The sequence below is a fragment of the Panthera onca genome, chromosome A2 (assembly GCF_046562875.1).
Source record: "Panthera onca isolate mPanOnc1 chromosome A2, mPanOnc1 haplotype 2, whole genome shotgun sequence".
Lineage (NCBI taxonomy): Eukaryota > Metazoa > Chordata > Mammalia > Carnivora > Felidae > Panthera > Panthera onca.
The window spans coordinates 55257143-55284070 of NC_138340.1; the positions used below are offsets into that span (position 1 = coordinate 55257143).

Here is a 26928-nt window from a genome sequence, read left to right on the forward strand (position 1 = left end):
GTTTCACCTGCATGGAAATAAAAGTGGAACTCAGGGCCTTTTCTCTTTCTTGCTTGCAGACGATGGACCTTACTCCAAAGGGGGCAAGGATGCAGGAGGGACCGACGTGGCCCTGGCATGCCGCAGACAGAGCATTCCAGGTGATGAGCCTCTTCCCCTTCCCCTTTCTCTGTCCTGGAGGCACAGGTGGCTCAGAGCGGGGGGCGGGGGGGGGGGTCAGACGTCAGTGGCTCTGCCGATAACTCACTCTGTGACCTTAGACCGGTCACTTAACTTCTCTGATCCTCTTTGTGTAAAAAGGAGATGATCTTACCCAGCATTTTGCAGCCAGGTGCTCTGTTTACCAAGCGTGGGTCTCATTTGTATTGGAGCTGGGGGCCTGGAATTGTGCCATACTGCCCGCTCACCCCCCCATCTGTTGACAGAGGAGTTCCGCGGGGTCACCGTGGTGGAGCTGACCAAGAAGGAAGGCAGCACGCTGGGCCTAACCATCTCAGGTGGCACCGACAAGGATGGGAAGCCCAGGGTCTCCAACCTGAGACCAGGGGGGCTCGCAGCCAGGTGAGGAGTGGGCTCCGTGGGGCAGGAGGAGGTGGGCAGGGGCCAGTGGAAAAGGTACCAGGGCTGTCGGTAAAGCCATCAGTCAGTTGTTTCCGGGAGCGCCCAAGTGCTCCTTGGAGGGAGGCCTCCGGTGGTGGCTGTAATTCTAGGCCCCAGCTTCTTCTCTTCCCCTTTACTCAAGGGGCTGGCTCGACCACAGCATCCCACTCTTGCCAGGCCCTCCAAGCTTTTGCACATGCAGTTAACTTGCCAGAAGGTTCCCTGCTGGCAGCCTCCTATTCATCCATCCACACTGCCTCTGGGAGGCCCCCCGTACCCCAGGCCCAGGCGGCTCCTCTGCTCTGCTCGCATGGCCCTGCGTGCCAATTCTGCACACATCGCTCTGGATTTTCCTGTCGTCTGACCTATGCGGGTCCCTTGGATCAGGAGTTCCATGAGACTTGGGGGTTAGCCTCTCTGTTGCCACCTCTCTGGGCCTCACACAGGGCAGGCACCGGTAGCGTCCAGTTGAATAGAACAGAAGATTAGTGGTTAGAAGCCAGGGTGAGCTCTAGGAAACAGCAAATAAGGAGATGATCCAGCCACTCTGTAGGCTCCTCTGAGGCTGGTCGGAGCCTTAACTATGAGGGCAACACCCCAGCAGGAGGAAAAGCAGGCAGGCCGGCATCGGGGGAAATGCCAGGCCTGGGTGTCAGACAGGTGTAGGTTAGAATCTGCGCTCTCTTACTGACCCGCTGTGTGACCCTGGACGATGTCTGACCTCTCTGAGCCACTGCTTCCCCATCTGTGACATGGGGATTCGGAGATCATAAGGATCAACAGAATAAGCTGTTGAATAAGGATTCAACAGAAGAGTGGGTGTGAATGCTGGCACCTTCACCGTGCATGTGCTCTGGCCTCCTTGCTCCCAGGAGTGACCTGTTGAACGTGGGCGACTATATTCGGTCAGTGAACGGGATCCACCTGACCAGGCTCCGCCATGATGAGATCATCACCCTGCTCAAGAATGTGGGCGAGCGCGTGGTGCTGGAGGTGGAGTATGAGCTGCCCCCGCCCGGTGGGTGCCCTTGGACGGGGAACTTTCTCCACTGCCTTAGTCATGGGTAGACACAGCTGCCTCCCTGCCAGCACCTGGGTGGTGGGGACCAGCTGGGTGGGTGGGACCTGAAGACCGGCCTATGTCACACCTAGGGACTTCGGCTGCAACTGCAGTGTGGTGTCACCAGGAGGTGGCAGGGCCCTGTTTATAACCCGTTGTCGTTTTTTACGTGTAGCGTCCAGATTTCTTCCTCATGGCGGGGGGGGGTGGGGGGATGGTTTGGGGAATGGGGGCTGAAACAGTTATTCCCAGCCCTACTGGTGTCTTCACCCCGCCGGCTTGCACAGAGTACAGTGGGCAAGGGTTTAGCCTAGCTCTGAATTTTCAAAGCTGGTCTAAAGTCTTAAGATTTGAATGACTGGAATTCAACCCTGGCCTGAGCCCATAGCCATGGACTCACATCTGAGTTCTGTCGTGGTCTCTGTGTGAGCCTGGGCAGGCCTCTCTCTAAGTGGGTGTTAAGGTGAAGGGTCCCTTGAAGTCTTGCTTGTCCTACCTGTAAACTGGGGTGGGGGGAAGTTTACCCTCCCTGTAATCTCTGTCTGGTCACCCAGTTCTCCCAGAATGAGCTTTGGGGATGTCTGTGGCTTGGTGATGTGACTGAGGTACTCAAAGGAGCCCTCTATTTCTCCCCAGCCCCTGAGAACAGCCCAGGGATCGTCACAAAGACAGTGGACGTCTCCCTGTACAAGGAGGGCAATAGCTTTGGCTTTGTCCTCAGAGGTCAGTGTAAGAGTCATACTTGGGGCCAAGAGGTGGGAAGGAGGCTACCGCTAATTCCATGTGTGAACACATGTTTTGCTTTAATGGGTTGTAGGGATAGGTATATGGATAGATAGGATCGCTTCTTGCTTCTGATTCTAAAGAACCCAGGGCCATTAAGTCAAATGTTAAATGGAAACATTTGCCAAGCAATGAAGGGTGCATGATTGCTGGGAGTGAGATTGAGAACAAAGTTTGGAGCTGCCTAGCAACCAGGGCAAAAAGGGAAGTAGGATGAGATCATAGGAAGGGAAGCAAGCCATTTAAGAAAGGATTTCAGTCACGTTCCCTACTTTTTGTTCCAGCTCTGGGGATTTACGGTTGGTATCTTACAAGAGGGCCCGTGAATAGAAGGGACAGGTCCTAAAACAGATTTAGTTAAGGGAGCCTGGTTAGGGGCTGAGTTGGGGCCTCTAGGCATCAGGGAAAGAGTGGGTAGATGACTGATTCCTCTTGTTGAGTTCTGTCCAGGGGGTGCCCATGAAGACGTACATAAGACCCGCCCGCTCGTCCTGACCTGTGTCCGGCCTGGCGGCCCTGCAGACAGGTGAGCCTGAACCAGAAGAAGCCATACAGCCTTTCCCTGCCCTGACTGCCCCCAGCTCCTCTGTGAAGAAGGCAGACCAGAAACCACTGTTCTCTAGATGAGCAAACTGAGGCTCAAAGAGAGGACACACCTTGTTCAGAGTCACTTGGACTTGTTGGTGGAGCAGGACTCAATGCCAAACGTGAGAGACCCCAAGATCTTTCCTCCCCAACAACCTACTGTCTCAAGGGTGGGGAGGGAAGCTAGCCTTGGCATTATGTTGTTCTTCCCTTCCCTGGCTTTAGTTTTCCCCATCTGTGGCATGGGGCGGATACTACAGCCCCTAGGAGTTGCTGTGAGAGATTTGGGGGCCCTGTTAGCAGTGCCGCTATGGCCTCTATAACGCAGCCTCTGGAGTCCTGGCCGTGCCACCCTGCCTGGCTCTGCCTGGGCATAGCCCAGAAGGACCAGGCAGGCAGGGCCAGGAGATGAGAATGTGGGAGACGAACGTGTCCAGTTCCCAGCACCTGACCCCTGACCTCCCCAGTGGGAGAGTCTTGGCCATTTTAAGAGAAGCCTGGAACGGCCTTGTCAGAAATCTAAACCCATTCTTGGGACAGAGGCTGTGATGAGCTATTCATAGAACCTCCCAGAATAGCTTTGGCCATCTGTTGGGGCAAGCACTCCAGGGTGGAGATTTGACCCAAACCGAGGTGAACCCCCACTCAGGCCCCTCTCCCGGGGCCCCTGCTGAATTTGTTCCCAGGTGCATTTGTCACCAGGCCAGAATCACTGCTGAGGAGCCAGAGTGGGGGCAGTGAGAGCGGACCTCATGACGGGAAGCATGAAGCCTCCAGACCACCCCGCCCCTGATGCTGTGTGGCCCTGACAGGGCTGGTGTCCTTTCTGGGCACTGGCATTCTCTTGTATCCCTGGGGCGTTCCCACTCAGACGTTCTAGGGTTGAGCTGGGGCTATGAATTTATTAAGCACCAAGAAAGGGGGGAGCTGTCAGAGCTGGTCGCTGGTCCCAGCTATCCTTACCTGCCTGCTTCATTTATTCAGCCGCTTACCCATGGACTCCCTCCTACGTTCCCTCACTCATCATTCTGTCCCTTTCTCCTTCACCCACTGCCTGCCCCTCTCTGTCCCCCGTGCCCCAACCTTTCCCAGCACCCTCTCGGGAGGGCTGTGCACAGTGCTCATTGAGGCCGGGCTGGCTGACCAGGCCCTTCCCTGCAGGGAAGGTTCCTTGAAGGTGGGCGACAGGCTGCTCAGCGTTGATGGGATCCCGCTGCACGGGGCCAGCCATGCCACTGCCATGGCCACGCTGCAACAGTGCAGCCACGAGGCGCTCTTCCAGGTGGAGTATGATGTGGCCATCCCAGGTGAGTTGGGGGTCTGAGGACTAGGGTTGGGGCAGAAAGAGGCCCAGGGCTTGGGGCAGGGGGTAGCAGACCCAAATCCTCACCACTGCAAAGGCTCTGTGACCTTGGACCAGCACCTAGCCTCTCTGAGCCTCTCTGGGCAATAAACATTATGTGTCAGGCATTGTTTGAGGTACTGGAGATCCAGGTGAGAGCAATACAGACGAGGCCTCTGTTCTCAGGGGGCTCACCTTCTAGTGGGGAGAGGTGGACAGTAAACAGAATAAATCAAGTATGGAAGGTGTCAGATAGCAATAAGTGGCATTCTAAAAAAAACCAAAACAAAACATCAGGGAGAGATGGGAAAGGCCAGGGGAGAGAAAGGTGATGGTGGCTGGACCAGGCTGGTTGCCTGAGAAGCATAGATAGGTTGCATTCAGGAAATATGATGAAAGTCGATTTGGTTTGATTTGCTGACGTTTGGACACAGTGGCGGGGGTTGGGCAGGAGCGTCGAGAGCACAAGGAGCTAGGTTTCGTATTTAAACCACTGGGTGGGTTAATGGGGGTGCCATTTCCTGAGATGGGAAAAGGTTGTAGACAAATGGCAGGCTCTCCATAAGTGGGAGCACCTTAGTGTTGTCTAGCAGAGCTGTGGGGTCAGAGCCCCTCAGAGCTGAGTTCCTGACCCTCCTCTGCTGCTGAGTGTTTGTGTGGACTTGACAAGGCCTTTACGTCCATACATCTCAGTTTACCCGTCTGTAAAATGGGTACAGTAATCCCTCCCCAGCAGTGGGGGTTAAATTGAGATAGCCGACTGAGGCTGGGGAGGCAAGCGTTCAATGTTTGCATTTCGAACTCTTGTCTCCTTCCATGTGCCAGACACAGTGGCCAATGCTTCGGGGCCCTTGATAGTGGAGATAACCAAGACGCCTGGGTCCGCCCTGGGGATCTCGCTCACCACCGGCTCCCACCGGAACAAGTCAGTCATCACTATCGACCGCATCAAGCCGGCCAGTGTGGTGGACAGGTGAGGCACACTGGGTGCTGCCCCCGTAGTGGCCAGGGATGGACGGGGGAGAGGCCACCTTGAGCTCTCTCTGGCCAGACCAGCCTCCCCTTTCATTCTCCCGCCCGGCCAGGAGTGGGGCCCTACATGCTGGAGACCACATCCTGTCCATCGACGGCACCAGCACAGCACACTGCTCGCTTCTGGAGGCCACCAAGCTCCTGGCCAACGTGTCAGAGAAAGTGCGGCTAGAGATCCTGCCAGCACCCCAAAGTCGGCGGCCCCTGAAACCGTCAGAGGCAGGTGGGTCCCCTTGGAGGGTCTCAGCCTCCAAATCTGAGGGCGGATGGGGAGGATTGCACAGGGTCCCAGAGGCCTAGGACTGTAGCCCTGGGCAGGCTAAAATTTACTGGAACAAATGTCCGCTCCCATGGGGAAGCTCAGACTGTCAAGTGTAGCAGCCGAGGCTGGGCCGGTGGGGCAGAGAAACAACTTGAATGTTTGAGTGTTGACAGTCTGCTGGGGTGGGTGTCCCAAGGCTGTTTCCGTCACTCTTTGTATTAATAGAAATACAACGGCTAGACCAAGGTTGGGGACAGTCCTTCTGTGCTCTGTGCTACTCAGAGCTTAGATCTGGGGCTAAGCTTACGGTCCTCAGCAGGACCAGAGGGGGCAGCCAGTCAGTCAGGAGGACCGAGAGCCCAACCTTTTGAGGAGTTGGGGGCTCCCAGACCAGAGCAGAGAGCTGGGTGTGAGGCAGTCCAAGAGCAGTGGAAGTAGGTAGTCTAAGAGACCAGAGGGCAGAGCTGTACTTGGGGCAGGGAAGTGCCTCTAGCATTCCAGACCTTGGGCTTTGGGTTCAAATGCCAGCGCTGCCCCAGCTGAACAGCCTCTGCATCTCTCAGCCTCCATCGCCTCGTCCGTAAATGGGAGTGAAGACCCCACATGCACAGGCTTGGGAGAAGTTAACCGAGGTAGAGGATAGAGCACAGCCCAGGGGTGTGAATCCCAGCCTGGCACGCCCGATTGATCATCTGGGAGAGAAAGAAACCCCCCAAATAAAATGCGGGGAGACAGGCGTTGGGGAGGGTCCATCTGTGTGGTCTCTGCCAGGGTCTGAAAAGGCCCCATCAAGCCACAGCCAGGGCCTGACACGGAAGGCTTTGGGGCTTGAGCTGGAGTCACATGTGGAGCACCTGCTGTGGGCTGGGGCTTCCCATGGGTCGCCTCCTTTCATTCTCGGGACGAGTCTGTGAGGTCAGTATTGCTGTTATTCCACTTTCCAGAGGAGGTTGAGGCAGCTGAGGCTCAGAGAGGCACCCCTGAGGTGCCTCATGAGGGCACACGGCTGCCGACAGCCCTCCTGGCCCTTGTGGGCCTCTGCTAGGTGCCAGGCACTGCTCTAAGCATGTCCTATGTGGTAGCTCGTTCACATCCTCCCCGTTATCCTGGGAGGCAGCCACTATCTTAGCCCCATTATACAGATAATGACAGTGAGGCACAGAGGGGCCAAGTGGCCTGTCTCAAGGACCTGGCAGCTGGCTCCTGAGTTGGCTTGTGTGCCGTGCTCTCCCTGTGTGGGATGGAGGTGCTGCACAGGGGGTGGAGTCACTGGGCTGAGATAGCTGGGTTCTCACTCATCCGTCCATGGACACGTTGCACCAGGCTGGCCCCCCCCCGAAAGCCCCACAGCAGAAGGAAGAGCCAAGGCGGGACCTGGGGCAGTCTGGGAGGAGGCGTTGCATGGCAGCCGGTTTAGAAGATCTGGTGGGGCAGGTGGGGGAGGCAGGATCGCTGGAGTCCCGTGGGAAGCAGATGGAGGAGAGTGCAAAGAATTCATCTGGGGGTAAAGCCTGCAGAAGTTTGGAGGCCAGGGGGCAGGAAGCCAGAGCAGCTTCAGACTGCATTGCAGGTGTGAGCAGACCTCGGCCAACTCCTCGGCCCTGGAGCATAGGTTGCCTCGAGAGCCCAGCATGGGTGGAAACAGCCAGGCCCTAGTGCCCCCATGTGCTCAGCCCCTGGCCAGGGCTGCCCAGGCCACAGCACTGCAGTAGATCCTAAAGGCGCAGGGGCCCAGTGGGGTCTGCCAGCTGCACTGCCCAAAGCTGATAGGCCAGTTCTCAGGCTGGGCCTGCTTTCCCTCCCATCCTTGCTGCCGCCTGGCTGAGAGCTGAGCACAGTGCCTGGCACGTAGTGGGGGGGTTCGGGACACATGAGCGGCATCCGAATGAATGCCTGGCTTGGCTCTGGGGAAACTCGGGCTGTCTGGTCCTGCTCTTCTCGCTTCATCTTGCAGATGGGAGCCTGGCCTCCAGGGGAGCGTGGTGAGTCCAGACTCGCTCAGTCCCTAACACCTGCACCTCTGTCTCCTCTTCCTTGGGTCACAGTGAAGGTGCAGAGGAGCGAACAGCCACATCGCTGGGACCCCTGCGTGCTCTCCTGCCACAGCCCGCGGCCCGGCCACTGCAGGACGCCCACCTGGGCCACACCTGCCGGCCAGGACCAGAGCCGATGTAATGTGCCCATCTCACCATGGCTTGTGCATGTTTCATAGGGGAGGAAACCAAGATGCAGAGAAGTTAGGGGGTCTGCCCGGTATTACCCAGCACATTAGTGGTGACGTGAGCCTGGCAGCTGGGTTTCACCAGGTCTGTGAAAACCCTGCAGTCTTTGAGGCCCAGAGTGGGAGAGACTTACCTGAGGTCACACAGCCAGTGGTTGAGGTGAAAGGGGGAGTGCGTCCCCATGTCGCCTTGTGCTGGGGTGGCTGCCTAGCACCCACTGTGTGGCAAGGTGGCAGGCCCTTCTGGGATTCACGGGGCTGTGCTCTCATCTCCCCAGCCTTGTCCTCGACTCCCTTTTCCTCGCCGACCATGAATCATGCCTTTCCCTGCACCAACCCCAGCACCCTTCCCCGTGGATCCCACCCCATGAGCCCCCGGACCACAATGGGGCGGAGGAGGCAGCGAAGAAGGGAGCACAAGAGCTCATGTAAGTAAGCCATGGGCTCTTCCCTCCGCTTTGAGCTACGTGTATGCCTGATCCTGAGAGATTTGCCGAAGAATGGGGGCATTTGGGGCAGGGCCCCAGTTCTATGTTTGTGGGGTCATTAAATAGCATGAGTGGTATGCCAGACTGCCTTGGATGGTTGGGTAGGTTGTGCAGTGTACAAGGATGCACCTGATGAGTTCCAGTTACTTTGTACATTTATTATGGAAAATTCCCAGCAGGTGATAGGACCTCACCATCAAAGAGGCACCTCACCTTAAAGTGCCTTGAGGAGAGGATACCTGAATCTGAAGAGCTTTCCTCTTTCAGATTTTCACAAAGGTCTTACGGGAACTCCATTTCATTTTCTTTCGTTCTGGACTCGTTCTGATCCATTCAAGGAGAAAGTGTGAGCATGGTGCAGCTACGTCTTTACCAATTCTCTGACATTTTTTAATTTCCCCTAAGACAAAGACATGCAGGCCTGAGGCTAGCCATCCAGCATGTGGTAATTTTCACATTCAGTCTGTATGTATACATACACATATACGTGTAGACATACACACATATATACACACACGTATAGATTTCTACTTACCTTTTGTTTATAGGCATTTCTATTTGCAATCACTGTATATGTAGTTCCCTTTTGAAATGAAGGTATAAGTATTTTAAAAAGTGAGTGAATGTAAAGACAAATAGTAGTGAATGATAATGCAAGAGACGTGTGGAAATAGCAAAAGTCACGAGAATGCCAAGAATTTTGAAGTCTTTCCTGGGAAAAGTCCTTCCTTTGTTGATGTAGAGAGTTTATCCAGCCTTCTGCTCTGTGAGTTGTAGAGGCCTCCAGGAAGGATGAAAGGTTAACTGGGCTGTTTGTAATTGAACCAGGTGAGGGAGAAGAGGAACACAAATCTCCTGGAAAGGAGCTAAATACAGTTATGAGCTTCCTGGAAGCCAAGGTGAAAATGGAAACATTTCAGAGTCAGATGAGAGATTAAAATACGTCTTTACCAACCTCCTTTGTCAACCACCAAAGCTGGAGGTGTGTAGGTAAAAAGATTCAGAAATGCTGTTCATAGGCAGGGGCATGTGGAGGCTAAGGGCTCTTGGGACCCCTTTACCTGTCCCTTTCCTAAGATGGATGAATAGTAAAGTATTATTATTATTATTATTGATGATAACCATTAGTTAATTAGTTAAACGTTTTGAACACCTCCTATATACCAAGCACCATTCTTATTATTAGGGATGGAACTATGAAAATTATAGCAATACAACATATGCAACAATACAATATATTACACAGATTGTAACATGTAATATAAAGTATAACAAAATAGTAATAAAGGCATAATAGTATAATAGAATTCATAATAGAATTAAATATAATAAATTATATTTAATAAATGGTATCCAGTGTCCCTATTAATAATACAGATATTTTTATATCTGGAATATAAAACAATATATATTAAGTAACATAATATATCAAACAGATATAAAATTTTCATATGACCCAGCAATTCCACATTGATATATGCCCAAGAGAAATGAAAATATATGTCATGTCTACCCAAAAACTTATACATGAATACTCGTAGCAACATTATTCATTTTAGCCAAAAGGTGGAAACAACCCAGATGTCCATCAAGAGATGAATGGATAAGGGTGCCTGGGTGGGTCAGTTGGTTGAGCGTCCAACTTTTGGTTTCGGCCCAGGTCGTGATCCCGGGGTTGTGGGATCGAGCCCCGCATCGGACTTCTCGCTGAGCATGGAGCCTGCTTAGGATTCTCTCTCTCTCTCCCTGTGCCCCTGTCCTGCTCTCATGCACACTCTCTCTCTCAGAGAGAGAGAGAGAGAGAGAGAGAGAGATATGAATGGTTAAAGAAAATGTGGCATATTCATACTGTGGGATGTTATTTAGCCTTATAAAGGAGAACCTTGAAAATATTACGCTTAGTGACAGAAGCCAGACACAAAAGACCACATATTATAGGATTACATTTACAGGGAATGTCCAGAATAGGCAAACCCATAGAGAAGAAAATAGATTAGAGGTTGCTTAGGGCCAGGAGAGATGGAAGGATCTGGAACATTAGCTAAAAGGAATGGGGTTTCTTTCTGAGATGATGAAAGGATTCTACATTTGATTGTGCTGATGGTTGTACTACGTTGTTAATATACTATAACACACTAAGTTGTACACTTTAAATTGGTGAATGCTATGTTAGGTGAATTGTATCTCAATAAAGCTGTTACCAAAAATAGCATACTACGTATTATGGTATTATACTAGCGTTAGAACAACACTAACCCAACGTAACATCACAATCCTCTGTTTTACAGAGGATTTTACAACATCACATCACACATCACAATCCTCTGTTTTACAACATGGCAGTCCCAGGAGCTGTCTCCCTTAATCCTTGTCACGGCCCTGCTGGGTGGGAATCCCCCACTGTGCAGATGAGGAGAGCACTGCCCAGAACAGGCTGTGACTCCCTGGGCCACTCACTTGCCCGTCTGACTCCAGGTTCTTGAGCCTAGGCATGGGTTGGTTCTGGCCCAAAGGGCTCTCTGGGACTGCCCACCTGACAGCCATGCCCACCTGTCCTGCAGTGTCACTGGCCTCCAGCACTGTGGGGCCAGGGGGACAGATCGTGCACACGGAGACCACGGAGGTCATACTTTGCGGAGACCCCCTCAGCGGCTTCGGCCTCCAGCTCCAGGGTGGCATCTTTGCCACCGAGACCCTTTCTTCCCCTCCACTCGTGCGCTTCATCGAGCCCGACAGCCCAGCAGAGAGGTGAGCCAACTTCCCCTGCCCCGCTGGGCCTGCCACTCTCCAACTCAGGGCTCACAGACAGCCAGGGAAACTGAGTCACATGCTAAGCCTGGCTTCACAAGTGTATCTCGTTCCGCCATCCCATCAACTCCGTCATCAGCCCCACTTTACAGATGAGGAAACTGAGGTGCAGAGAAGCTGATGCATTGCCCAGGGTCACGCAGCTTGTGAGTGCCCCAGGACTGGAACCCCTGTCTGCCTGAAGCCAGAGTCCTCTATATACATATCTCCTAAGGCACGCATCACCCCCCTTGGGCAGACAGAGAAGCCGAGGCCCAGCAAGTTCACTCCCTTAGCCAGAGTCACGTGCTGAATGGCCTGAGGATGTACAGCTGGTATAGGGCCGAGCTGGGAGTCATACCCCGAGCCTGCCCCTGCATGGCATTCCTGTCCCCCGGGGATAGCCATGCTGGTAACGGAACTTCTTCTCTCCGCGGGGCTGCCCGGGATTCAGGTGTGGGCTGCTGCAGGTGGGAGACCGGGTCCTGTCCATCAATGGTATTGCCACTGAGGACGGGACGATGGAGGAAGCTAACCAGCTGCTGCGGGACGCAGCACTGGCCCACAGGGTCGCACTGGAGGTCGAGTTTGATGTGGCAGGTGAGTGAGTGTCCCTACCTCCCCCTTCGCCCTTGGGGACCCTGTGCTCCCTCCTGTCCTGTGCTCTCGCCTGGTGCACGTGCTCCTCCACCCCCACCCGACCCCCCCGCGCAGCGACCCTTCTGCCTGAGCGTTTGCAGCGTGTGCCTGAGCACCAGCACCAGGAAGGCACTGGCCGGGGAGACAGGAATTCTGCACACCAGTGGGAGCATTGATGAGGGAGTTTTGTGCCGAAACAGGACCAAGGGAGGGCAGAGGGGGGCTGAAAACATTCCCTGCCCCTCTGCAGGGCTTAGGCAAAGAACCCCACACAAAAGCTCAGTTAGACGTTCTGGTCTTGTGATTTCGACATTCTGTGACTTTGGACACTCCCTCCCACCACCCATCCTCAGCTTCCCCAACTTGAACTGGTGAATAGAGTCCTACTACAATGGATATTGTTGGGTTAGATGAGATAAATCGTGGAAACACCCAGCTAAGGCCCGGCACGTAGTAGGTGTTTGGTAGATTGTTACTGGGTCTGAACTGGGTTGGCTGGCCGTCATGGGGCCTGGGCGCCAGCCCCAAATCTGCTCTGACCAGATGGGTTGTCTTGGGCAAATGCCGGCTCACCATGCCTCAGTTCTCTCATCTGTCAGGTGGAAGACGCAGGATGGGGTTGGGATGGTGACTTTTTGCAGTCTCTCCCAGCTGGCCTACTGGGACTCCCTGAGTCTTCTCCCTCAGGCCTCACATGAGTCCACGTGTGTTTGCCTGCAGAGTCCGTCATCCCGAGCAGCGGTACGTTCCACGTGAAGCTGCCCAAGAGGCGTGGAGTGGAGCTGGGCATCACCATTGGCTGTGAGTCTCTCCCCGCCATCCAGTCCCCACGCCGAGTGAGCCTCCTGCTGGGGGAAAGCACACACCTCCAGCCTAGAAGAGGGGGGTGCTCCAGGTGGTGGGAGGGCTGGCTTGGGTTCCCTCTGCCTGCAACGCTCAGCTCTGTGTCCTTGGGCGACACCCTAGCCGCTGGGAGCATCAGTTTCCCGTTCTGCACAATGGGAGTTTCCTGGCCATCTGGCTCTCCCAGTGGGATTAAGTGGCTTGTAAGGCACCAAACATGTGGGCCAGATTGGTTTTTTATTTGTTTTTTTTTGTTGTTGTTTTTTACCTTCACATTCCCAGTAGTGGGAGGATGAAAACAGAAGAGTAGAATGTACAAGCATAGGGACCTTCAGAACCCTCCCATGGCTTCATCCTACTCTGAGTAAAAGCTGAAGTCCTCACGGCTGATGAGGCCTTTGTGATCTGGTCCTAGTGATCTCTGACTTCATCTCCTGCCATCCCTCCATCATGCGCCACCAGCCACTGCTGGCCTCCTGGTTGATCCTTGAACATACTGTTCCTTCCAGCCTCAGGGCCTTTGCACTGGCTGTTCCCTCTGCCCTCTTCCCCACCATTTGCTCAAATGGCACCTTTGGAAGTCCTTTTCTACCACCCCGATTTACACTTGCCCTACCCTCCACATGGCCCCTTCCATTCTTTCTTTTTCTCCACAGCATGCTTTATCAGTTGACAAACTATGTACAGTTGGCCCTTGAACAACATGGGTTTGAACTGTGCAGGTCCACTTAAACGTGGATTTTTTCCGGTAAATACAGTAAGTCCTGTAAATGTATTTTCTCTTCCTTAAGATTTTCTTAACATTTTCTTTTTTCTAGCATACTTTATTTTAAGAACACAGTATGTGATACATATAACATACAAAGTACATGTTAATCAATTGTGTTATTTGTAAGGTGTCCATTCAACCGTAGGCTATTAGTAGTTAAGTTTTGGGGGAGTCAAAAGTTAATACTCAACTGCATGGGGAGACAGCACCCCTAACCCCCACATAGTTCAAAGGCCAGCTGTGCTTGAAAATGTTGTTGATTATCTGTGTCCCCCGCTTGACTGGTAGCCCCAGGAGGGTGGGGATCTTTGTTTTGTTCCCTCTCCCTCTCCCTTGCACATACATAGTCGAGATTCAACTGTGCCCTGGGGATCCTGAAGGGAAAGACGTTGGGATAAGGGGTGGAGACACCCCCCGGCTGGCTGTAGCATTGCCACCCCCACTGCCCTGCTGAGGTGACCTCCTGGCGGGTGTCCACTCTGGCCAGGGCAGCACACACACTGGTAGGCTGACCCCAGGTCAGGCAACAGATGCTTGGACCTCATTCCCCAGGGAGATTCAGGGAACCCCAGAGAACAGAAGACCAGGATTGCAGTCCTTGTGTGAAATGATCCTCAGTCCCCACCCTGGGCTTGACAGAGGGTGACTGCAGCTCCTTCCTTCCCCAGACTCCACAGTCAATGGAGGTGGAAGTTTAAGCACTCTGGGAGGGGAGAAGCTGCTTCCAGCCCAGGAACCTCTGGGTAGGGCTGCCAGATACAGTTGCACAAGTTGTACATGACACAAGGATGCCCATTTGAGGTAGACTTACAATTTTATTACATCAGTTGGAAGAGGTGCCCTTGTCTCATCTGCAAAGATGCCACATGGGCTAGAAGAGGCTCCTACCATCTGGTCACTAATGGGAAAACCCATTCGCCCAGATGGATTCTTTCCACAAGAAAACTTAGCTATTCATGCAACACCCATTGTCTTAGGTCACGTTTCCCCAGAAAGAGCTTCTTAGACAGAGTTATGTTCCGGGGGTTTGCTGAGAAGGGCTCTTGGAATCACCACCTGTGCGAGGTGAAGGATGTGGGGCTGGGCAGTTGGAGGAGCTGGGTTGTGATGCGACCACAGCAGGTGGCTCAGCCAATCCCACGGAGAGCCCGAGGGCCAGGAAGGCTTTGGAAGTTGTCCTGAATGAGGCTGGGAGCCAGGCCTTTGCACCTCTGTTGGACCAGGCTGTACCCAGGAGTTGCATAACCTTGGGTGAGGCTGTTCTCTTGGTCAGAGGCAGTTTCCAGAGAGGGAGCCCCCTGTGGGCCATTCAGCTAGCACTCCCTGCAGATGGGAGAAGGGAAAACTCAATTGTGGAAGGGTCACCCAGTTCCTGGGTCCTGGCCCTGTGCCAGGTGGGAGGGAGTCCCTGACACAGCCCCTGAAGGAGTTCGCAGTTTGCTGGGGGATGGGCTGAGCAGAAGGGAAAAGCGTTGATGTGGATTGAGCACCTGTTATGTGCCGGGATCCATGTTAGGTTTTGCTTTGTCTAGTTTGATCTCATGACATCTCCATGAGTTCTGTGGCATCCCCCCCCCCATTTTACAGAGGGGAAACTGAGGCAGAAAGGGGGCTGATTTGCTCACGGTCACCCAGACAGGAAGCAGTGAGAGCAGGACATGCTCTAACTCCTGACCCCTCCAAATTCCCTGAGGCTGAGGTGGTCAAAGGTCAGATTCATGCTTCTCCCCCCTCCCCCCCCCCAGCGACCAGCAGGAAGCGAGGAGAGCCCCTCATCATCTCTGACATCAAGAAGGGCAGCGTGGCACACAGGTAGGGCTGGCCCTGGGCACAGGGCAGGGGGAGTAATCCAGGGGGAGTAGCGTGTGCCAGCCTCTTTCTGTCCCCGACCCCTGCTCATGCAGGACCGGCACCCTTGAGCCAGGAGACAAGCTTCTGGCCATCGACAATATCCGCCTGGACAACTGCCCCATGGAGGACGCTGTGCAAATCCTGCGGCAGTGCGAGGACCTGGTGAAGCTGAAGATCCGGAAGGACGAGGACAACTCCGGTATGGCCCCTGCCCGGCCCTGCCGCCTCTCGGTCCACCCCCGGATGATGGGTCCCCAGCTTGCAATTTGAGGTTCCCTCTGGCCAAGGAGGGAGGGAGGCAGGCTGCTGGTGCAGGTTCCTTGAATGAACAGATGCAGGGAGGAGCCCCAGCACAGATGTCTCACCATCCCTGGGGCTGCCTGGATCCTCTGCGCCCAGCACAAAGCCTAGCAGAGGGGACCCCCAGGGGGCAGCAGCGAACAGATGAGTGGGCGGGGCAGGGATGCCTCAATGACTGCACCCTGCAAGGGCAGTGTGTGAGTGAAGAAGTAAAAGCTGTGACACCTCTGAGGCCAGACAGGTGACAGAAGTGAGTGAACTGGACAGAAGGTAAGAAAAATGTATACAGGTTGGGGAGGCAGTAAGGAGGGGTGAGGCTTGTGGTCCCTGGAGAGCCAATCCCTTATTCAGAGAGGCAACTCCTACTCTGGGAAGGATGCTGTCTTGTGGGCAAAACTTCTTCTAAGTTTTCTTTTTTAAAGAAAGCTGGAAATCTGGTTTCTTCTTCTCATTATCGTTATTTTGTGTCATGCATGAAATCTATATTTTAGAGTGCTGGGTTCATGGTATTTGGGTGCCAGAAAACATTTCTGGAGGCAGAAGATGGCATCAGGGTCCCCGGGTTGTGCCATCCAAAGTCATGGCAGGAGTGAGTGGGTGAATTAACAAATGAGTGAGTGCGAGTGGGAGTAAGGACACCAAGGTGTTGGGGGCTGGGGGCGTCCATCTCCTGGATCCTGCCCCACTGCACCCCGCCCTGATAGGTGCCACCTTTGCAGATGAACAGGAGACCACGGGTGCCATTAGCTACACAGTGGAACTGAAACGTTACGGGGGTCCCCTGGGTATCACCATTTCGGGCACAGAGGAGCCTTTTGACCCCATTGTCATCTCAGGCCTCACCAAGCGTGGTCTGGCTGAGAGGTGAGCCAGGGTTCTGGGGGGGGGATGCATGGGGTGGGCCCAGGGACCCTCATGGGGCAGGGGTTGTGCTTTGAGAACAGCTGAAGTGGATTCTGACCTTGGTTCCAACGTTGACATTCTGGGTGACATCAGGACTGTCCCTTCCCTCACTGAGCCTCAGTTCCACAGAGGTAGACCAGTCCCTCCCTGGCTGACCTCTCCAGCTTCAGTAAGTGCCAGATAAATGTATGCCAACTCTCCTCTCTCTCCCAACGTGGAGATTCCTGGAGATTTCTGGAAAGTCAGCATTGTGAGCCTTTTTGGAGCACCTGCTGTGTGCCTTCAATCCTGGCACAGCATGGGGCTTTTCTGCAGGCATTATGGGCCCCCCTGCTGTCCTCTCCTTTGGGGAAGGTGTGAGAAAGAGGGTGCCCCAGGCTGGCCAGACTGGGAGGAGCAGGTGAATCTGGGGCCCAGAGGTAGAACAGGGCCCCATGGGGGTCACAGGGAGGTGGTCCCAGTCTGGGCGAGATGCAGCTTTCTCCAGACACTGAGAGGAACTGGCTGTAAAGGGAGAGACTGGGCAGGCCTGGAGGGGGCAGGCTGGGCCCCTGGGGGAGGACACAAAGCAGGAAGGGCCACGTGGTGACGGGGTGCTGCAGTGGGACGGAGGGGCCTGAGGAGTGTGGTCCGTGGCTCCCTGTTGGTGTCCTTGCTCCCGGAGCGCCCCCTGCTGGCCCACTCCAGGGGCCAGTGTGGATGGTTCCCACCTCAAGTATGTTCATCTACTCCCACGTTTACTGGGTACCTACTATGTGGCGGCTCATTCTGGACGCTGGGAGCACAACAGACAGTCCCCCGTGCCCTCACCGGGCTGATCTAGCTTAGTGCTGTCTAGCTGCAGTGTAATGCGAGCCACACATTTAATTATCAACTTCCTGGTAGCCATATTAGAAAAATAAAGAGAAATAAAATGAATCTTATGTATGTATTTATTTCAACACGTAATCAATATACAAATGATTAGTGAGATAGTTTACACTGTTTTTTTAATTGTGTCTTCAGAATCTGGTGCGTAGTTTGCCTAAGTCAAGGCGTCTCAGTTTGTGGCAGCCACTCTATGGGGCCCAGTAGCCACAGGCGGCTGCCGAACTGGACAGACCTCCCTCCCTCACTCAGCCTGCCACCGCCCTGACTTACTCAGTCCCCTGGACTCCTGGGGAGCTTGGTGGGCGGTGCCCACCTGCAGCTGCTCTCCCTGCTCTCAGTGCTGGCTGTTCCTCAGGATCCCCTTCCCCAGCCCGATTCCCAGGGATACCATTTAATTGGCCGGGCGTGGGGGCCAGACGTGTGCATGTTTAGAAAAGCTCCTCAGGTAATTCTAATGGTGTCCAGGCAGAAACCCACTGGACCGGATCAATGCTGCTGCCTGGCCTTGCCAGCCCCTTGCATCCCCTTGTGAGGTCGCCTGGGCACCCTGTGCTCATTCTCTAGGTGAGGAAGCTGAGGCCCAGGGAAAGGGAAAGGGAAAGGCTGTCCATGGAGAGAAGCATGAATCCCTTCCATCCATCCATCTTTCAGTTAGAATTAGGTAAAGTAAGTTTATCACTCTCATTTACGGGCTCCAGATCACGTAGTAGTTGACAGCTGCTCTGCGCGATTCAGACCGTGCTCAGAACTCATGCTTGACCCTGCTTCCAGAACCTGCCCCTACAGTCAGGCAGGATCCCTCCCCTTCCAAATTCTAGACTTTGTACCTCCGTTCATACCACCAGAGATCACACTTGCCTTCTGTTGCAGCTGGGTTTGATTGAGGTCCGTCGGGCTTGTGCCTTGGGGTTCCTGAGTTCCCTGAGGGCAGACCCCCACTCTGAAGCCTCGACTGTGTCTCGTTCTCTGTCCTGTGCCCCCTCCCCAGGACTGGCGCTATCCACGTTGGGGATCGCATCCTGGCCATCAACAGCGTCAGCCTCAAGGGCCGGCCTCTGAGTGAGGCCATCCACCTCCTGCAGGTGGCTGGTGAGACTGTCACACTGAAGATCAAGAAGCAGCTAGACCGTGAGCCTCACCCCACCACCTGGGGGCCCTCAGCCCTTGTGGGAACCCCTCTGTGCCCAGCCTCGTGGAATCCCCACCAAACCCCACAGAGGCGGGAAGGCACCTGGGACAGCTGAGGAGACTAGACTCAGAAGGGTCACAGCTTGTATGGGGCAGAGTCTGGGCCTGAACCACCCACTGACTTCATTGCCTCCTGCCTCTCACAGCTGCTCGTTATGCCTTCGGGCCGTACCTGTCCTTTCCTCAGTTTCCCCCGATTTGTACCCTGTACCTTGGCAAGCGAGGCCACCGCCCGCCGTGGAAGGAGCCTTCAGGGTCTTCCTTCTGACCCGTGCCCCACTGTTGCTCACCCTGTGACCTTGGGCATGTTGTGCACACACAACGCCACAGGGGCTCCCCGAGGCCCAGCTCAGAGAACTCAGCCTCTGTTTTCCTGTCTGTGAAATGGGTTTGCCCATTGGTGCACCACCTCCCTCATATCAGGGGGCCCAGCAGCAGGCTCGGGGGGAGTGCTTAGTGCCTGTGAGTTCCCAAACCAGACTGAAGTGGGGAAACTGAGGCTCACTGAGCATCTCTGTCTCTGAGGTCAGAGGTCAGTGGCAGTGACACCCCCTTTCCATCCCAGGCCCCCTCCCACACCGCAAGTCGGGCAGCCTCAGCGAGGCCAGCGATGCAGATGAGGACACTCCAGAGGCGCTCAAAGGAGGCTTGCTGGCAGCCCGGTTCTCCCCTGCCGTGCCCAGCGTGGACAGCGCCGTGGAGTCCTGGGACAGCTCGGCCACAGAGGGGGGGTTTGGGGGCCCAGGTAACACTTCATCGCCTATAAGCAACATGCTCTCTCTGGGCCGCCCCAGCTGCCAGGCCTTTGTAGGGGCTGCTCCCTCTGCTTAATCCTTCCTCCTCCTCTCCCAGCTCCTTCAGGGACGCTTCCTGGAGGCAGACCCACCTGAGCCACGTCAGCCATTCCCAGGGCCCCTCACTGCTCAGAGCATGGACCCCAGGCCTTCACACATCTTTTGATTAGCATCCATAGCACCTCAGCTGGCTATTCAGAGTTCCCCACCCTGAGGTTAGGGACCAAGCTGGCCATACTTCTGTCTTTGTCATTCCCAGCCCAGTGCCCTGCACACAGCAGGTGCCCAATCAATGTTTATTGCATCCGTGGAGTCCTGGGCAAAAAACCCCTTCCCACCTCATCCCGCAAGATCCAGCCTTAAAGTGGACACCTCCAGGCCACCCTCTTAGGACACGAGCTCCCCTGCCCATGCGTGTTGAGACCCATAGGTAGCTTTGGGGGTTGGGGGCATTTGACTGCAGCAGCTGGCCTTCTGGCCTCTGCAACACAGAGCCACAGGGGCTCCCCAAGGCCAAGCTCAGAGAACTAGTGGAGCGAGGCTTCTAAGTGCCCTCAGGTGGCTCCCAGCCCCTGTCCTCACTGTCTGTATATCTGCCTTCCCTGGGGTCTCAGCTTCCCCATCTCAAGTACTTGATCAGTATCTCTTAGCTTACTCCCGGGGCAGGGTCCTCAGAGCTCCCAAAGGCAGTCAGAGAGGAATGGTCAAAATAGTGAAACTCCTTCCCGTGCAGGGGCAGCTGGGCGAAGCTTGATGGAGGCGGGACAGGGTCCTGGAGCCCTGGGCATTAACTCTTCTGCTGGGTGATTCAGAGGGTTCTGGGTGGCGGCCGGGCCCTCAGGGGACTCTGAGTAGTCATGCAGGTCCAGACGGGGGAAAGACCTATCCAGGGTCACCCAGCACAGCTGGAAAAGGGGCAGAAAGGAGGGTGAGCTATACCCTCTCAGACACCCCCCTCTCCACCTGCCAGGCTCCTACACTCCACAGGCAGCGGCTCGGAGTGTGACCCCCCAGGAGTGGCGGCCCAGCCGGCTGAGAAGCAGCCCCCCACCCACGGAGCCCCGGAGGACAAGCTACACCCCAGCCCCCACAGACGAGAGCTTCCCCGAGGAGGAGGAGGAGGAGGAGGAGGAGGAGGAGGACTGGGAGCCACCAACTAGGTCTGTGGTGGCAACGCCATGAGGGAGGAGGCAGTCACGGTCTCCTGGCTAGGATGGGTGAGGGTCCCTGTGCCACCATAGGGGGGCAGCGGAGGAGTCTTGTCTGGCTCCCGAGGAGGGTCTCTTCCCAGGAGAGAGGAGGAAACGTCCGTCAGAGCTGCCTCGGCCTGGCTGAGATGGCAATGAGGCTGTGCTAGGCAGAGGGTGCTGCCGTGGCAAATGTGTGGAAGGTGTTTGCCTTTCCGAAGTCTGCTAATCTCGCGTTCTCAGAAGAAAGGCAACAGACTCAGAACTTGAACCCAACCCTCCTGACTTAGCCCAGATTCCTTGATGGCCCCCCTACAAGGGCCTTCGGGTCACAGGTGCCAGCCCTGAGCTGTGGAAGCGATGGGTTTTGTAGTGTTGGCTTTGAAGGGCACGTTGTCACCCCTGGAGGAGGCCCCTGTGGAGAACAGGCCCTGTGGCTGTTCCTCACTGAGCCCTCCCGCATCTGGGCTTTCAATCAGGCACTTCCTTCTGCCTACTCTCTCCTGACCAAGGCCTACTGTGCCTTCAAAACCCAGGTCCTGCCTCCGGGAAGCTTCCCTGACTTTTTCAGGCAGAAGGCATGTGAGCCTCCTCATGGCACTGGCTGCCTTGTGTCCACCTGATGCGTTCCCTGGCTGTGGTCCCTTCTGCTAAGTGCCTGGCACCCAGGAGGCACTCCTGCACACTTTGTGAAGGAACCGCCAGCTCCTTAAGAACAGGGGCGACACCTTCTTTACCTCCGTAGCCGCGAACCCTGTGGATGGAGCCCTGGCTCAAAACATTTGTAGAAATGATTTGAATGGAGAGAATGTCCTTCAGCCTCAGTCTTCTCATCTTTAAAATGGGAAGGGCAGGAGGCAACTATCATGCATCAGCCTCCCTGAGTCTCCCTAGGAGATAAAAGCTGGAGGGCCTTTATAAGAAAGTGCTTTGCAAATCATACTTTATAAGCGGCCAGGACTTTGTAGGCAGCAAGTGGCTTTGTGAACTATGAAGCGTGCAAGTGTGACTTGGTATTATTCTATCGCGCCTCAATTTTAGAGTGATGATGGGCTCCTACACCCTGTGACGGAAGCTGTGGGGTGGCCTGGACCCTTCCCCAGCACAGACACGCCATCTCCATCCATCTGTGTCCTTGCTGGCTCCAGCTCTGTCCCTGTCACTGTGCTATGATGCCATGTGTCTGGGTGGGGCCAGGGGCCGTCCTCTGGGGCTACACCATGGATCTCCTCTCTGTCTATCTGTCTGTCCGTCCGTCTGTCTCTCTTCCCAGGCGTCCTGTGTCACCGCTCTCCACCCCGTCTCATCTGCCCCTGTTCTAACTGGCCACCGACAGTCCTGGTCGCCCCTAACTGCGTCTTCCCCCCATTCCGTGTCACCAACCACTGCCCCGGGGCCCCAGCACTGCCACCGAGGATGCCCGCCTGCCTGCCCGCCCGCCCGCCCGCCCACCCTCTGGCCCCTTGAGCCCAACGCCGGGCCCTGGGGCCCCGAAGACTCCTCAGGCCCCAGCCCGCCTGCCCGCCCATCTGTCCACCAGGAGTTGACGCTCTCTGGTTCCTACGTTACAGCCCAGCCCCTGGCCCTGCCCGTGAGGAGGGCTTCTGGCGCATGTTCGGGGAAGCCCTCGAAGACCTGGAGTCGTGTGGTCAGTCAGAGCTGCTGAGGGAACTGGAGGTAGGGCCAACCCACCCCGCAGACCTTCCTGGGGGCACCTGTGCATGGACACACTGACAGGCATGCCATAGGAGACAAGCGTGTTGATGGGATCCTGCCTGCGTGTCATGTGTGTCATGCACTCACCCAGCACCTGCCATGTAAAGGTGTCTGCACACATGTGCGGACACATACACAAGTGTGACTGAGAACACTGTGGTGTGGCGGTTCGAGGCGTATGCACGTGTGAACCTGTCTGGTATCATGTGTGCATTGGGAGCATGCGTGTGGGCATTTCAGAGCAGGTGTGTCTGAGTGTGCACAGTTGGATATGCACAGGGACAGTTTTGGTGTCTGTGTGTGCATGTGCAGTATGTGGACACGGTTTTGGGCATGCCCTGTGGAAGCATGTGGATGTCAACATCAGTGACAGCACAGGGGATCGGGGTCAGGGGGCTGAGAAGTGACTACAGCTTTGTGTGAGGTCAACATTGCCCACAACAGAACAGGCTGCGCAGAAGGTCTAGGAAAGATCCAGCTGGGTCATTTCAGAAGCTCCTTCATACTCTGAGAGCGATAATGTAAACCTCTGCTTTACCTGTGCTTTTGCCCCTAATATTGTTGACTAGGGCCTTTTTTTTTTTCTCCACCAGCCTTGCTATTTACTATGCTCCTCAGAGAACTAGTTTTTGGCTTTGCTAATTCTGTCTTGTGTTTCATTGTTTCCTATCTTACTCATTTCTGTGTTTAACTTCTTTGTGTTTCAGTAATGATACTTTTCCTGGTTTCTTAGGTCCTTAATTTTCATTTTCCCTTGTTTTCTACTGTGGTGCATCTTAAGCTATGATTTTACCCATAAGTACTGCTTTGGCTGCATCCCACAAGTTTTGATTTGTAGTGCTTTAATTGATCATTCAGTTCCAAATATTTAAAAAATGTCTAGTACAATTTTAGTTAGACCCTTAACATATACAGAAGTGGAGAGGTTTCTTTCTAGTATCAGTTCTAGTAAATGTTTCGTGTATGCCTGCAAAACAATGTGAATTCCCTTTTTTGGGTGTAAGGTTCTCTGCAGATCAAGATTGTTCATAAACTTGTTCAAATCTGCATCCTGATGAAATGTTATATGCTTTATTTATCTTTGTGTGGTTTTTTGTTGTTGTTAATAGTATGATAAAATCCCATTGTGAGTAGAGATTTGGCAAATTCTTGACATTCTGTCAATTTTTGTCTATGTCAAAATTTGTCTGTCATTAAGCGCATGATGACTATAACTTCTTGGTGAATTTTTCTTTTTGTTATTAATCAGTATCTCTATCCCTATCTGCTTTCCACTTTAAATTCCATTTTTCCCATAATAATATGGCTCCACCAGCTTTATTTTAGTAATGTTTCCTGTCTTTTTTCCAATTTCTTTATTTTCAAACTTACTGTGTTACTAAGTTGTACATTTCTCATTTTAAGTGTATCTGTTGTATGCTATATATAGCTGATTGTCCCCCCAAGCCAAGGGTCTTCTTTTAAGGCAAGTTTAGTTCATTTATTCTTTTTGTGATTACTAATATAAAGTTATTTCTAGCAAAGAATTTATACTTTCTATGTATCCTACTTTCTCAATACTTCTGATCTATCTTAACTTTTCTCGTATTGATAAATCTCCTATTCCTGCACTCTTTCCATCATGAAAAAGGATATTTTTTATAATTTTTATTCTTTTAGTGATTATCCTTAATTCGTTTTACCTTTTTTTTTTATTTTAGAGAGAAAGTGTGAGCCGGGGAGATGGGCAGAGGAAGGGGGGAGAGAGAGAGAGACAGAGAGAGAGAGAGAGAGAGAGAGAGAGAGAGAGACTCTTAAGCAGGTTCCATGCTCAGCATAGATCCTGATGAGGGACTTGATCCCATGACCCTGGGATCATGACAAGATCAAGAGTCGGATGCTCAACCTACTGAGCCACCTAGGTGCCCCTGTTTTACTTTTTATTTATTTTTAATTTTTTTTAACGTTTATTGATTTTTGAGAGAGAGAGAGACAGAGCGTGAGTGGGGAGGGGCAGAGAGAGAAGGAGGCACAAAATCCGAAGCAGGCTCCAGGCGCTGAGCTGTCAGCACAGAGCCCGACATGGGACTTGAACCCACGAACCATGAGATCATGACCTGAGCCAAAGTCAGACACTTAACCGACTGAGCCACCCAGGCATCCCCCTGTTTTACTTTTAATATTGAATTTTTACATTTAATTTTTTTTATTATTACAGAAGCCACACATGTGGATGGTGCAAAATTAGATAAACAAAGTAAAATAAAAAATGAAATAAGCAGAGTAAAACATAAGAACAAAACAGCCTCATCACACATAGATTACCACTGTTACTGCTTAAGTGAGTGTGTATGCATTTTTAGGATAACAAAACCATGATGTACATGCTCTTTTATATGCTTTTTCAGTCAGCTACTCTGTTTTTCCGTATATGGAAATAATCTTCTAATATATTTTCATCTCTTCTAATAGCAAGGTCATAGGTTTTCACAGTTGACCCCAAATTTCCCTTTAGGTCTGGTCTGGCTAAACTAGTCCCTAATCCATGCTTGGCACTTGGTTTTTATGCCTTTTCAGTCTCTCTTAATTTTAGTCCAGTGCCTTTTTAACGATGCTGACATAAAATTTTTGTTTATCAAGATAAAATTCACATAACATAAGATTTACATAATGTTATGGAGCCCCTGGGTGGCTCAGCTGGTTAAGCGTCCAACTTCAGCTCAGGTCATAATCTGGTGGTTTGTGAGTTTGCGCCTGGGTCGGGCTCTGTGCTCACAGCTCAGAGCCTGGAGCCTGTTTCGGATTCTGTGTCTTCCTTTCTCTGCCCCTCCCCTGCTCACACTCTCTCTCTCTTTCTCTCAAAAATAAAGAAACATTAAAAATTTTTTTAAAAAAATTTACAAACCGTTCAAATGTAAATTAAATATTAAAAGTAAAAAGAATGAATTAAGGATAATCACTAGTAATTCAAGGGCTTTTATAGTGTATTCACAATGTTGTGCATACATGACCAGAACATTTCTAACATCCCAAAAAGGAGTCCCACATCTCTCAACCGCTGTCTGATTTGCCTGTTCTTACAAATGTAGTCATGCGCTATGTGGCCTTTTTTCATTTAGCTTAATGTTGTAGAACGTATCAATACTTCATGCTTTTTATGGCCACATAATATTCCGTCCCATGGATAGACCATGTTGCTGACTTTTTGAAAAGACCAGGCCCGGTGGACTTTGCCTTGAATTTTTTTACCATCTTCACTTTCCTTATTTTTTTTCTTTTTTTTTTTTTTTTAACAAAGTCTAATCAGTGCCTTTGTCCTCCTCCCGAATGAGACAGGCCCTACAGAATGCTTCCATTTCCCTACCATACCAACTCCTCTCCCCACTTGTTTATAAAATTGCTCAAAATTAGTTTTGTGGGATTTTAGTCAATACTCATTTACTGTTACTGGTAATTTCTTTGCTCACCATTGTTTCTCGCATTCCATGTTTCCCGTCTCAGTTCATCCTTTAAGATCTTTCAGTGAGAATCTTGAGGCGGTAAACTCTTTTAGGTTTTGTGAGTGATTTTATCTTACTTATTTTTACCAATAGCAGGGTAGCAGAGTGGTTAAAACCTTTGATTTTGAAGCCAGACTCCGAGTTCAGATCTTAATTTCTCTTAGCCTCTGTTTCCTCACCTATAAAATGGACCAAAGGAATGGTAGAATGGTATTTGCTTGTTTCATAGGATTGTAGAGAGCAAAATGAATTTTGTGGGAATAGTCCTTAGACTTGAGCTCGGCACAGAGTAAGTGCCATTCAGTGCCAACAATTAGTATGCTAATTGCTGGTGTGATCGAGGACCTCCCCCACCTCACCCCTGCACACCCTCAGACTGAGAGCCACAGGAGGCCAGGGACCATGACTATGCTGTTCACTGTTGTGACCTTGAAGGCTGGCACATAGCAGGTGTCCATAGATGCTGACTGCAGACGGCGAGCCAACAAGCATCTGAATGAAGCTCTGTGTGTCCTCAGGCATCCATCATGACGGGCACGGTGCAGAGCGTGGCCCTTGAGGGCAGGCCTGGCCACCGGCCCTGGCGGAGGAGCCAGGAGGTACGAGCGTCCCCTGAAGAGACACAGGAGCTGCTTGTGCCGACACCCTTAGAGATGCACAAGGTGGGCACCGGGGCTGGGCACGGGAAGCCTGGATGGGTGTCCCGGGGCCGCGAGGACTCACCAGGGGCTCCCGAGGGGCTGCACCCCTCTCTGGGCTTCATTCTCCACCACCAAACACGATTTGGTATTAGACTGAGTTTTCCAAAATTCTCATCATTTGGGTGATACACACCCCCACCCCCAATGATACACACCAGGCTGCTATTAATACATTTCTTTAAGTAGACTCACTGTTTTCCCACTTAAGTTAGTGTGTGTGTAAGATCTAAAGGCATTTATATAGAATACATGTATATGTAGTTGTATGTGTGTATCTATATATATCACTTCCTTAAAGGAGAAGCCAGCCTCCCTTGCCATCTGTAGGTTACTATATAGAAAAACAGAGAAGAAACCTCTCAGCTGGTAGTCCTCAGAAGGCTCAGAGCCTCTTGGTAAATTGGGAGAGGAGCAAGTGTTAGAAGGGTGAAAACCCGTTGGTACCCCACGGAGACTTTCTTCTGGGTGGAAGGGAGAGGATTGAAAAAGAACTGAGAAGGTGCCCTATATCTAACTTCCCCTTTGTGA

General features: G+C 52.8%; 1 protein-coding gene across 4 annotated transcripts in view; it reads left to right on the forward strand.

The window, feature by feature from the left end:
* Positions 1–26928, forward strand: part of GRIP2 (glutamate receptor interacting protein 2) — a 92949-nt gene that overhangs the window by 64425 nt on the left and 1596 nt on the right. For 3 of the 4 annotated variants that reach the window (XM_060631860.3, XM_060631859.3, XM_060631861.3), the window contains exons 2-22: positions 60–140; positions 426–561; positions 1473–1618; positions 2297–2383; positions 2894–2969; positions 4190–4335; positions 5196–5343; positions 5456–5625; positions 7710–7835; positions 8164–8313; positions 10935–11121; positions 11615–11760; positions 12520–12600; positions 15157–15223; positions 15316–15461; positions 16282–16426; positions 18324–18463; positions 19089–19268; positions 20288–20477; positions 22076–22181; positions 26218–26361. In XM_060631860.3, coding sequence (XP_060487843.3) covers positions 60–140; positions 426–561; positions 1473–1618; positions 2297–2383; positions 2894–2969; positions 4190–4335; positions 5196–5343; positions 5456–5625; positions 7710–7835; positions 8164–8313; positions 10935–11121; positions 11615–11760; positions 12520–12600; positions 15157–15223; positions 15316–15461; positions 16282–16426; positions 18324–18463; positions 19089–19268; positions 20288–20477; positions 22076–22181; positions 26218–26361 — 2798 coding nt within the window. Of the gene's footprint in view, positions 1–59; positions 141–425; positions 562–1472; positions 1619–2296; positions 2384–2893; positions 2970–4189; positions 4336–5195; positions 5344–5455; positions 5626–7709; positions 7836–8163; positions 8314–10934; positions 11122–11614; positions 11761–12519; positions 12601–15156; positions 15224–15315; positions 15462–16281; positions 16427–18323; positions 18464–19088; positions 19269–20287; positions 20478–21777; positions 22182–26217; positions 26362–26928 lie in introns of those variants that run through there. The other variant, XM_060631862.3, reaches the window with a different exon arrangement.